The following is a 13,078-nucleotide window of genomic DNA, read 5'->3' on the forward strand; positions in this document are numbered from 1 at the left end:
CTATTGGGGAAGACGCTGGCAGTACCTCACGCGCACAAAAGCTTGGTCTGGAACAGCTTCTACTGTCTGTGAGCATACGCGTGACATCTCTATTAGCTGTCTCCCGTTCGGGGGCAAGCACCAGTCCTGGGAACAGGCGCGGAGCAAAACTGCGCGAGGGGCGAGGGCCAGGCGCGCACCGAGGCCTGGAGCAGCCCGCGCCACCCCGCGTAGCGCACCCGCGCACCCCCGGGTAGCGCGCCTCGCCCCCGCCAGCCCCCCGCCCCAGGAGCGGCGGAGGCGAGAGGCGGAGCGTCGCGCCGGTGCCGCCCCGAGGGCTGGGCCGGGAGGAGGTGGGGCCCGGCGACCCGCCCCGCGCCGCTGGGAGCGGGCTCCGCTGCCCGGCCCGGCCCGGCCCGGCCCGGCGCGCCATTGGCCGCGCGGGCTGGCGGCGGCGGGAGGAGGCGGCCCCAGGACGGCGCCGCTGCCGCCGCCGCTGCCGCTGCCTCCAGCCCCCGTCGAGCCGCGCCGCTGGGCTATGGGGGCCGCGTAGCGCCGGGTCCGCACGGCTCGCTCCCGCCATGCTGGGCTCCGAGAGCGCCCTTGACGATGCGCCCCGCCTGTCTCCGCAGAGCCCGGGGTCCCCGGCCGCGCCACGGAGGCAGAACAAGGAGAGCAGCCTGACGGTGAGTTCCGACGGGGCGGACCTGGACGGGCGAGGGGCGGCTCAAGCGCCTGGGCCGGCTGGCGGTGGCCGCGAGCACGGGTGAACCGTCGGGGGGTTGTGGGGTGCCTCGCCTGGCTGGGCCGCTGCCCCTGCCCAGGCCCTCGGGGCGCGTCGCCGGTTTGGAAGCGGGACGGGGCAGGCTGAGCCTTGGGGAGCGCGGGAGGGGGCTCCGCGATGAGCGTAGCTGTTGTTAGGGGGCCACGGAACTGGTGCTCGGCGCTGAGGGGATGTGAGCTGGCGACAGTCACCCAACCTTGCGCCGGGGATGGAGTGGCAGGGCTGGCTGGGGGGCGGCATGCCGGGTGGGAGGCAGGAGCTGGCCTCGGCAGCACCCTGGGCTGCATAAGTATGATCAGAGACTGCACGATGAGGGAGCGATGACTCTCCACTTGGCACCTGTGAAGCTGCATCTGGAGGGCTGCATCCAGTTTGGCATTCCCCAGCACAGAAGAGACACTGATGCAAAGGAGAGAGGCTGATGGAGGCCTGCCAGGATGAGTAGGAGCTGATGTGAGTGATGTGCGAGGGGAGGCTGAGGAGGCTGGGTGTATTCAGCCTGCCCAGGAGAGGCTGAGGGAGGGTGTCATTACAGCCTTTCAGACAAGTAGAGGGGGCTTATGGAGAAGGCAGAACCAGACTTATGTCAGAGGTGCACAGTAAGAAGACAGGAGGAACGATCGATTATGTTTTAACAAGGGAAGTTCCAGTTAGACATAAGGAACAAATCCTTCACCAGGAGTAATCTTGCTGTGGTTAAGCACCAAGTCAGAGTCCCAGAGAGACCTCTATCCTTGGGATCTCCATCCTTAGAGATTTTCAAAACATGATTCCAATGTGATTTTTCTTACGATTCTTGGATGAACAGGAGGTAAGGAAGTAACTGAAAATGGGAATGTGCATTCTCCAGAGCTGCTGGCTCTGGATCGGGTGTCCTGAACACCTACTGAGCTGTCATCCAGTTTCTCTTCCTCCTGCCCCAAAATGTCCTGAATACTTGGAAAAGTATTGAAAAGTTGAAGAAACTGCTGTGTGATTCTGTGTGAAACAAAAGTTAAGGAGACCGGTCATTGCCCTTCCTGAGTGGCATTTTTCTCTTTTCTTCAAAGAGATATCAAAAGGTATTTTTCTGTGCCAAAGTGTCCCATCAGAGATTTGTGATGGAAATTGCAGGCAAATATTTTAGGTGTCAGTATGCAGTTAATCTTGCATTTGCTTTTGATATTAATAATTAAATATAGCTGATTCAATTAAGGTATTCTCAATATCACATTTACATTCATTCATATCTTCTCTGTGACTGGAGACCTCATCTCCTCATCTGGAACATAGTTTGCAGTTCTGGACTCCTCAGTACAGGAAAGATGTTTAAAAACTGGGCAAAAATCAAAAAAGATTAACAAAAGTGACTGGAAAGAGAATGGTTTATTTAAAAGGAAGTAATAAAGAAGATAAATGAGCAAACAGTGATAAAGGAAAGGGAATAAACATGATTACAGCCTGCAAGCATTGGAAGGGTGTAAAATCCAAGGGAACAGAAGGAATAATTTAATGTTATACATTATTGCTTAATTGTATGACTTATTACAAGAAGGATATTATTGTCTTGCCTAGATTATCAAGTATAGCTTATTGCTTTAACCATCAGTGTGCATAACTCCCTGATTTTCTGATGACAGCAGGTGAGGTTTCGAAAGGAACATGCACAGGTGTCTCAGATGGGACTGGAATGTAAGCCATGTAGATGGTGTTTGCTGGGAAAAAAATATCTTTAATAGTTTACTTGGTTATCAAAATCAGTCTTTAGGAATGAAAAATTTGTTGTTACTAAGTTAATTAATATATAAATAGTTTGGTACAGTTATGAAATAATTATAAGTCAATTGATTCTGACGGATCTGCAAACGTCCTGCGGAATCAGCTGCAGAATTTTCAGGGTCATGGTGGCTGGGATTGGAAAACTGTCTGCATTGGAGAGGCAGGAGCAGACCACAGTTTGAATAACTTGTCCTGCTGGGCTGGACATGGCCTCTGGGTATAATGTTCTATGTTTCAGAGCACCGTACAAGTGTGAAAGCACTCATATTTCTGCAATATTCGTTGTTCCCAGGGGTGAGGACTCAGGTTGTTCACTGAGGGTGGTTTTCTACTGTTTTATCTGTTGGCCTGCCTGCCATTTGGTAGCGTCTACAAATCAAGAAAGTGTTGAGTGTTATGTAAGGATCGCCGCGCATGCATTTCTCCCGTAGAAGTCTTACGCTTTAAAATATGGTGCATCAGACAGACAAAAAACAAGCTTAATTTTAACAGCTGTTTGCCCCAAGCCTTGCTTGCATCAAGGAAGTATTGTGAAAGAGGATATTCTGATACTTAGTGTAAACTGTAAAGCATTGTAACTTTTACCTGCAGTTTCCTAGTAGATTGTATTTGTTCAGCACTGCTCCAGCTGATGCTGGGCTCTTCTGGTTAACAGAGCAGCAGGCATGTCCTTAGCTTGTAGTTAAGTAGCTTTCCCTGGTCTTTGAGTGGTCCTGAAGTAGCCTCCCTTCTTGCAAAAGGGAAATTGTGTGATTTGTGTGGGAGTTCTAAAGCCAGCAAACCTCCTTCCAGACAGCAGTCCTGTGATATGCAAGCTGCTGAAGTCTGTTAATGGCACCACAACCAGCAGCTGCAGTCTAGCTGCTCATTCGCGTTCAGCAGAGGAGTAAGAATTTGTTACCACCTTCCTAGGAATGTAACTGGCTTTTAGAAATTCAAAGAATAGGTTGGGAGCATGGGTTACTCTTGCTTTTGGCAGTCCTGAAAGCAGCTGTAAGCTAGAGTATTTCTTGTCCATATGCACCCAGCAAGAAGAGTAAGATGTTTTCTGTTTGGTAAACAGATGTTTCTAAAGCAGTTCATTTCCCTGCTTCCTTTGGAAAGAAACCCCCTTACCAGGGCTATATCCCCTTATGAAACTGCCATTTGTGCAAATTATTGATGATCACTTGGGAAACAGAATTGCAGGCCTGCTGTCTGCATTAATTTTTCAGTGAGTTTCAAGGTGCACGTTGTTAGTTTTAACCTGTATGGTTTGGTATCTGATCTCTGAAGAGTCATCTCTCTGCCCGTGTGATGCAGCCCAAATTTTGATTAGGAGTCCGTTGCAAGCTGGAGCTCCTGCACCATCAATGAGGGAGATTTTACTGATAAAGACCTTTTGGCAGGTTCTGGGGTGTTGAATTCATTTTTCTGTCCTTGTCCTACAGAGATCAAGATCTGCTGTTTCTGAACATGCTGCAGATTTCCTCCTGATTCCTCTAAGGCTGAGAAGGAAGGAAAGATATTCAGGAGTTATTCTTGCTCTAGTTCTGAGTTTAATTTATGGAATGGGTTCCCATGGTGATTTTTGATGTTATTCATAGCAACTCAGTGAAGACGATTTTCTTTCCAAAAGAAACACAATTATTTTCTTGGGTAAGCTTGTTAATAAAAAAGAAAACATTTGCAAATGACCATTTGGAAACAAAGAAGTCTCCAGGTGCTTTTTCTCTGATGTGGGGGGAGAATACCTTTTCTTAGCAACTGAGATGGTGATGAAGAGCTCTGACCGTGGTATATGGGAGGAGGTGGGTGCAGGAGAGTGGGAAATAGTATGTGTTTTGCCACAGTGTTAGCATCGAGTGCCGGAGCCAAACAGGCACATGCTCATCCCCTAGCTCCATTCCCTCTGGCTTCCTTCCTCTGCGCTGGGGGTGGTAGAGCTGGATCCTTGTCAGCAGTCTTGATGTGTAGGTTAAAATAGCAGATACCTTGCAAGATGGACATGAGAAACATCCACAGGTTTGTGTGAGGCGTTGGATCTTTCTGTGGTGGGCAGGATTCAGGCTGCAATTTTGTTGACAGAGTTCACATTTATAATTTGTATGCATGATTTGTGCTTCATCTGAAGACCAGGAAACCTTCCAAATGTATCTGATAATGTTGTATTTCTGCACGATAAATTGCTTATGTGTGGGTTTCTTTCTGAAAAACACTTTAGTGCCTTAACAAGGAAAGGCACGATATGGAAAAAGCCAACATTTGTATTACTTATGTTGTACACATAAATGAATGTGTGCTGCAAATGGGAAGAGAGGGTGGGCTACATGTAATAGCTTAGTATTTTGTGTGGCTGTGGCTTAGTATTTTGTGGTCTATGATTACCACAATATGAGGTTGCTGATAATTCAGTACCATTCTCCTTTCTACCCTGGCCTTGATAGTACAGTAGAAGCTATCAAAAATTCCTTGCTTTTGTGTTAGGGCACTGACCAAATAATCTCTGGACCTTTCTACGGATAAAATAAATAAAGTAGGTTCCTAAACACTTTGGGAGGGGCAGAATCTAGCCTTCAAAATAGGAGCTGTCTGAGTTAAAGTTTAAAACTTTGATTGTCTGTTCTCCCCTTCTGTTCTACCTCAGCTACAGTGGCACTCTGCAAACACCTAAAACCGTCTGTAAATTCTTGATATCAAAGCTACCTAGACAGTCAAGCTTCAGTCTAGGCATGCCTGGCCTTCCCTGTCTTAGTAGAGTTAAAGCTGCTGAAGACTTAGTTTATACTTAAGTTTTCTTGAGATCTCCAGCCTTTGCATTTATCTATTTTACCAGAATGATTGCATTTTGGTAGGTGACCTCAGAGTGCACTTACTGGAATGGGCAATGCTAGAGTTAAACCAAATATAACTTTGCCAGATTGCCTAAGGTGCTGAGATTGTGCAGAGGTCAGGGAAAAGAAATTGCATTTCTAAGCTGAAGAAATGAATAAATATGTTGCCCCTCTTTAGTGTCTTCACTTCAGCATGACAAGGTAAGCTTACCTGCTCGCTACCAATTTATTTATCTAGTGTCTTATGTAATAAATATATGATTGATTATCTAAGCTTTGATCAAATTATCCTTATTTTATTCATGTTGCTTGGCATGGTCTCATTTACTAGGGAGTGCTGATAGCTACTTCAGATCTTCCAGTGTACTTGAATCTATTAAATGCATGTGCATGTACAACCCAACAAGGTTTATTGTTATCAAGCAAATCTTGTACAACCATCTAAGTCCATGCAACTTTTCTTCTTCTGTCACCCTTTTACAACTCAAACATAAGCAAGAGAAACCTACAAAGTCAACGGCTTATTTTACCATCACTGCCAATATACTCATGGGAAATATGAGTTGGAATATTTATGTAGATGCAAAGTGAAGAATTGCTTTTGCTCTTAATCAGTATAGAGGCAAAAATATTTTCATCTATCTCTTGAGTTTGGTACACTACAGAGAAAAGCATCAAATGGTGTTGCTTGTCTCCTTTTTTCCCATCAGCTTTGTAATCGCCATATTTTTCGCAGCATGTCTTCTCTGACTATGTAAATTTTTCTAATCTTGGCAATCCAGTGTCTCTAACAAACATATTATGGTGTCACTGGTGTGTGGTGACAGCTGAAGGTGTATTACTTTCCTCTTGTCAGTTTGCTTAGCTTATGCTTAGAGTACTCTTTGCTGTGGTCTTTGAACTGAGTTTGCTTTGTTGCAAGCTGACAACACAATTTTTTTTACTAGTGAACAGGTTGGTGAGGCCTTAATATCATATTGACATTGATTATCGTCTGAGCTGGTCCAGGTGCAATCTGCCTGAACATAATGCAGGTTATAGGGTCTTGTTTTCTCTTAAGCTTCTGTTACCCTGTCATTAGATCGAGGTACATATTTTAATTTGCTTGGTTTCTTGCTACCAATTATAGCTGTAAAAATCACTTCCTGCATGATTTTCATTCAAGCCTTATTGGTTAGTCACCATTGTTGAAACAGATTACCACTTTTATTGTCTTTCATACTTTGTGAATTTGGATTTTGCACTTAACCTGATCCACCATCAAGTATATAATTAATGAGATCGGAAGTCAGGAGAGAAGAGAGTGGATGTCACTGTTAATGCGATTGATAAAACTGTTAATGTTTGGAAATACCTAAACAAGAGGTCTCACGTTCGTGTAGGAAATCTAGGGTGATAAAAGGAAAGAAAGAATCACAGGATTTCCTACACAAACATATGTTTGCTTAGTAACTCTTCTGGAGTGCTGAAAATTTTCTTGCAACCTCAGAGACTTCATGAAAAAACTGTAAGTTCTCTTGACTGCACAGGTAGTAATCTTTGGTTATTGTAAGGGGGTATTTTTTTCATTTTTAGGATCGGAAAAGCTTCTGTGTTTTTTATATATCTATATCTAGAGATATAGATGCAGATACATAACTTTAGATATACATATATATATACACATATTTATATATAATATAGATATACATAATTTTAATTCTGAAACAGTCAATTTCCTGTTAAACATAGTAGTAGGCCTATTTAGCCTAATGACTTTTTCCAGCCCTCGTACCCTTGAGTTAATGATTCAGTATAAACTAAGTATAAACTTCTGAGAGGTGCAGAATGTTTGATTTATTCAGAAGATATTGAGTCTGATAATACTCTTTGAGAAACACTTTAGCTTACTCTCATCACCTGTTAGCATGTACACATACTGTTTTGCTGACTGCTGCTTCCTTGGAAGTGGTGTGGCTGCAGTGAGGCAGCTTTACCTAACCAGTTATGGGCATTTCAGATGACTGTATGTTTATTTCCTCAGGATTCTGCGTTAGTGACATAACAGGAGGTCTTTAAAGTTACTGTGCTCTTTCCAAGTGACATAAATTTAGTTTTTACAAAGCAGGTGCCATTGCAGAAAATACAAATTTCAATTGAAGTTTGCCTTGTGCGGGTTTTTAAGTTGCAGGGAATAACTTGAGTGCCACTGTATGTATTTTCTGCTGCAGAGCACGGCCAGCTCGGACATGTGTCTTCATGCACACAGTGAGATGTCCAATCTTCTGGTAGACTTGAAAAATACACTTAGAAGATGCATATTTTTCCCCCTTCTCATCATCCAGTGTAAGAAATCTGCCTTGAAAACACTGTTGCCTACCTGTGAAATATTTGGTCCTTACCCAGCTAAAATAATCCTGGGCCACACAGTAGCGCCACTCTGTAACCTATTTCCACAGGTGACTGCCTAGCCATCACTGAGAGCTTTTGACTTTTTTTTTTTTTTTGACTCCTTGTTGTTCTCTTGACACTTTGTGCTGTTTGCAGAAATGTCCATTTTGAAATGAGAACAGTCTTTGTATAGCGTCTGTTACACAACTTCGTGGTTTTGGTCTTAGCAATGATTTGTTATGATACAGTATAAAATCACTCAGATTGCTGTTTGACTAGCAGGATGCCAGTAAGTATATGTTACCTTAGCCAGGACTTGGTTATTCTCTGTGTGGCAGTAGTACAGTTAGAAGGACCACTTAAAACGCAGAGCATTCTCTGTAAGACAGCCAATGATAAGATAATCTTCTGAGAGGGAGAAACCAGAATGCCTTCTCCTTTCACCGTGCAAAATTGATGTTCCTGATTTTGAGATGTGAATAGTTTACGGTGTCCCCCCAAAAGTTTTATGGACTCTTTCTCAGTGTTTTACTTTCTGCTGCTACTTATTTTTAACTTGCTTTTCTGTTTCCTGAGTTCCTGTAGCTTGGCAGGTGTGCTCTCAAGAGACAGCACTTTGTCTCTGAGGTCCATGAGGCATTGTCATGTCGGCACATGCCATGCCTGTCTGTAGGGCAGTGTTTCCTGCAGGCTCCCTTCAGTTGGAGAGGCTAGATGGGGCCTACCCCAAATATTCTTTGAATGAGTGGGAGATGGTTAAATCCTCAAAGCCAGAAACTATTGAAACCTGTGTCTCACATCCCTTTCCTACCTATAGGTGCATAAAACATTGTATTGCTAACCATACTCTATTTCCTTTGTCTTTGCTGTCAGAAGATGGCCTACCTTGTTTCTCGCTTACACTAAGCAGTTGGCCATTATGTTAAATGACAAAGCAGTTGTATGTGGGTTCGGTGGCCACTTTATTTTTTTAAAAAACTACAATGTATTATATTATTTCAGAAATAGTATTTGACCATGTCAGTGAAGAAGCACAGTAAGAAACAAGAGTGGCTTGTGATCAGTCATTGCTTTAGTCTTGGTAACTTATGTAATCAAGCACAACATTTTTTTTACCTGCAAGATGTGCTGCCATTGTGTGTTGTTTCAGCTCTGTTTCCCGGCAGTGCTTGTCAGAGGCTGTCTGGTTGTCTGTGCCCTGAAAGTAGCAATTTGGCTTGAAGTTTCTAGCTGGTATTTTTAAATCAATTGAAATCGATCAGTTCTAAAACTCACTTCAGGGAGTGAAAAGAGTTAACCTTTTTCAACAGGCTATTTAATATATGTTTGCAGCCCCTTATACTTTAACTGCCTAGTACCTGAGAGCTGCTCAAGAAACCTTTCCTTGTTCTGGATATACATGAAAGAAAGGTGGCCAACCAAGTCCTTGATCATCTGAAAAGATGCCAGCTTTGGTTGGATCCAGTATCCACTCTTCAAATTGCAACATCTGCTTTTCAGCTCTCTTCACAGAATAACAGAACGTTTTAGGTTGGAAGGGACCTCTGGAGATCATCTAGTCCAACCTCCCTGCTCAAGCAGGGACCTCTAGAGCATATTGCCCAGGATCACATCCAGACGGGTTTTGACTATCTCCAGCGAAGGAGACTCCACTACCTCTCTGGACAACCTGTTCCAGTGCCCTGTCACCCTCACAGCAAAGAAGTCTTTCCTCAGGTTCAGATGGAAATTCCTGGGTTTCAGTTTGTGCCTGTTGCCTCTCGTCCTGTCACTGGGCACCACAGAGAAGAGACTGGCCTCATCCTCTTGACACCTCCCCTTCACATCCTTGTACACATTGATGAGATCGCCTCTCAGTCTTCTCTTCTCCAGGCTCAACGGGCCCAGCTCTCGCAGCCTTTCTTCAGAGGAGAGGTGCTCCAGCCCTCTAATCATCTTGGTAGCCCTCCGCTGGACTCTCTCCAGTAGTGCCATGCCTCTCTTGTCCTGTCCTGGGGAGCCCAGAACTGGACACAGGACTCCAGGTGAGGCCTCCCCGGGGCTGAGGAGAGGGGCAGGATCACCTCCCTCCACCTGCTGGCAACACTCTGCCTAATGCACCCCAGGATGCCATTGGCCTTCTTGGCCACAAGGGCCCATTGCTGCCTCAGGGTCAACTCATTGTCCCCTGGCACTCCCAGGTCCTTCTCTGCAGAGCTGCTTTCCAGCAGGTCAGCCCCCAGCCTGTCCTGGTGCCTGGGGTTATTCTTGCCTAGGTGCACGACCCTGCACTTGCCTTTGTTGGACTTCAGGAGGTTCCTCTCCGCCCAGCTCTCCAGCCTGTCCAGGTCCCTCTGAATGGCAGCACAGCCCTCTGGGGTGTCAGCCACTCCTCCCCCCCAGTTTAGTATCATCAGCAAACTTGCTGAGAGTGCACTCTGTGCCTTCCTCCAGGTCATTGAGGAATACGTTGCACAAGACCAGAGCCAGGACTGACCCCTGGGAGACACCACTAGCTACAGGCCTCCAACTTGATTCTGTGCCACTGACCACAACCCTCCGAGCTCGGCCATCCAGCCAGTTCTCAATCCACCTCACCGTCCACTCATCCAACCTGAGTTGGAATCTTCCTGAGTTTACCGATGAGGTTGTGAGGGGGGACAGTGTCCAAAGCCCTGCTGAAGTCCAGGGGGACAACATCCACTGCTCTGCCCTCCTCTATCCAGCCAGTCATCCCGTCATAGAAGGCTATCAGATTGGTCAAGCATGATTTCCCTTTGGTGAATCCATGCTGACTACTCCTGATCACCTTCTTATCCTTTGCATGCATGGAGATGGCCTCCAGGAGGAGCTGCTCCATCACCTTTCCCGGGATGGAGGTGAGGCTGACAGGCCTGTAGTTTCCTGGCTCCTCCTTCTTGCCCTTTCTGAAGACTGGCGTGACACTGGCTTTCTTCCAGTCCTCAGGCACCTCTCCTGATCTCCAGGACCTTTCCAAGATGATGGAGAGTGGCCTAGCAATAACATCCACCAGCTCCCGCAACACTCGTGGGTGCATCCCATCAGGGCCCATGGATTTATGGATGTCAAGTTTGGACAAAAGATCTCTAACCTGATCCTCCTCAACCAAGGGAGAGTCTTCCTTTCTCCAGACTTCCTCTCTTGTCCCCAAGGTCTGGAATTCCTGAGGACTCGCCGTAGCAGTGAAGACTGAAGCAAAGGCAGCATGCAATAACTCTGCCTTCTCTATATCCTTTGTTACCAGGGCACCCGCCCCATTCAGCAGCAGGCCCACCTTGTCCCTAGTCTTCCTTTTGCTACTGATGTATTTGAAGAAGGCCTTCTTGTTGTCCTTGACATCCCTTGCCAGATGTAATTCCAACTGGGCCTTAGCCTTCCTTGTCGCATCCCTGCGCACTCTGACAACGTCCCTGTATTCCTCCCAAGTGGCCTATCCCCTTTGCCACATTCTGTAGACTTCCTCCTTCTTCTGTTGGAGTTTTGCCAGGAACCCCTTGCTCATCCATGCAGGTCTCCTTCCTGCTTTGCTCGACTTCTTATTCAGAGGGATGCACCGCTCTTGAGCCTGGAGGAGGTGATGCTTGAATATTAACCAGCTTTCTTGGACCCCTCTTCCTTCTAGGGCCCTACCCCACGAGATTCCCCTAAGTAGGTCCCTCAAGAGGCCAAAGTGAGCTCTCCTGAAGTCCTGAAGTTGCAGTCTTACTTATTGCCCTGCTTCCTCCTCGTAGGATCCTCAACTCCACCATCTCATGGTCACTGCAGCCAAGGCTGCCCCCAACCTTCACCTCTCCAACTAGACCTTCTGTGTTTGTTAGTGCAAGGTCTAGCATTGCACCTCTCCTCGTTGGCGTCTCACCACCCTTTCTCAGCTGGATGATGTAGCAGAGAATTCCACGGTTTCCTTCTTGGCTGTTGATTAAAGTTTACAGCTGAAACTTAGTTTGCGTTACTTTCTTTCTAAGCACTGGTGTCAGAGTAGCGTGTGCTTAGTGTTGTATCTTTTCTATTAGGTCCCTCTGTAAAACAGGCAGGAGGCAGCTCAAGCCCTGAGTAGCTGTTCACATATGAAATGGACACTCTGAAATTAGCAAAATCACACGATAATGATTTTACAGGAGTGTGTGTGTGTATGCACCCCATAGAATTGCAGGCTACATTATGATTGGATGCAAGAGACAGTGAAAGAACACCTGCCTGGGAACTGCTGCACAGGCATTCATCTCACTCTCCCTTTTCAGTGTTGTCAAAGTGGTTTTCATTTGCTTGGCATCATGTGATGTTTTGAGGTGCATGAGCACAATTGGCACCTGGTGCAGTATATTTCTGATCTATATCTGCCATACGCTGCTCCATTGGCTTTGGGACCATATGGTCAATTTTCTGAGCACTGTCACTGTCGCAGTGCTGTCTCCTAAGCTCCATGCCCCTGCTATTGTAGCTTACCTGTCCTCTCATTTAAGTACATCTCTGGGCTTGGCTTAACCCAAGAAAGTCATGGTTCTTTCTGCATCTGGAAAAAGAAGTGAAACACACTAGGGGCTGTTTAGATGTATATACTGCTGGCTTTTCTCCTGTGTCTGGGCTTTTTCTGGAAGATGATAGGCTCTGTTTGCAGGCTTTTAGGTCTGGTGGTCCCTGAATTGAGAAGGGAAGATAGCCCAACCTACTTAACCAGAAAACTGGGGCAAAGATGAGCGTGCAGTGCTGTCCTGAGATCATTAAGATGACAAGAAAGAGGCAGGAGAGAAAAAGGTTGGCAGAGACGGAAGGCCCTCCTTTGCTCTATTATAGATGATGGCCTTTGTGCTTGACACTGTGATAGTGATTCAGGTCAGCCTTGGATAATGGAGGTGGCTCTTTGCTGAAGTCTAGGCAAGCCCAGCTGAGTATGGCTCTTTATTGATGTGTTGATTGTGCCACAGGAAAACTTGAACACCTGGACAAGAAGTGGTGTTATGTGGAAGTGTTAGCATAAGAGTTTGCTATCCTGCAACTGTCTCATGCATGTGCGGCCCTGAACTGAGTTGAAGTTTTATAATTCCTGAAATGTAACAATTCTAGTGTGGGATCATGGAAGAGGTGAGAGGTGTTTTCACGAGCTCTTGTTGTCCAGAATAAACTACTGTTTGCAATGGGTGCCCTGTTGGAGGCTTGACTTTGGCTAGGAGACACAGTCTTACTGTTAAACAACTGCTGAATGCAAAAGTGATGGTGAAGTTGGAGTCACAGTCTCTAAACTTCTCAAGGTTAGATCAAAGTACGGGGAGAGATGGAGAGGAAGTTCAGAGGGAAGGATCTGTAGCTTAGAAAGGATCTAGCTAAGGTGATTGCCAAAGAAACCACAAAGACAGGGTCTTGAGCCTGCTGTTAA

General features: G+C 46.0%; 1 protein-coding gene across 8 annotated transcripts in view; it reads left to right on the forward strand.

Moving 5' to 3' along the window:
* GAS7 (growth arrest specific 7) overlaps positions 1-13,078 on the forward strand; it is a 124,165-nt gene that overhangs the window by 71,737 nt on the left and 39,350 nt on the right. For 6 of the 8 annotated variants that reach the window (XM_068913238.1, XM_068913242.1, XM_068913239.1 and 3 more), the window contains exon 5: positions 612-665. The exons of the other annotated variants lie outside the window; for them this stretch is intronic. In XM_068913238.1, the coding sequence (XP_068769339.1) occupies positions 612-665 (54 nt within the window). The remainder of the gene's footprint in view (positions 1-611; positions 666-13,078) is intronic. 8 annotated transcript variants of the gene reach the window in all.

The sequence above is a fragment of the Struthio camelus genome, chromosome 19 (assembly GCF_040807025.1).
Source record: "Struthio camelus isolate bStrCam1 chromosome 19, bStrCam1.hap1, whole genome shotgun sequence".
NCBI classification, from domain to species: domain Eukaryota; kingdom Metazoa; phylum Chordata; class Aves; order Struthioniformes; family Struthionidae; genus Struthio; species Struthio camelus.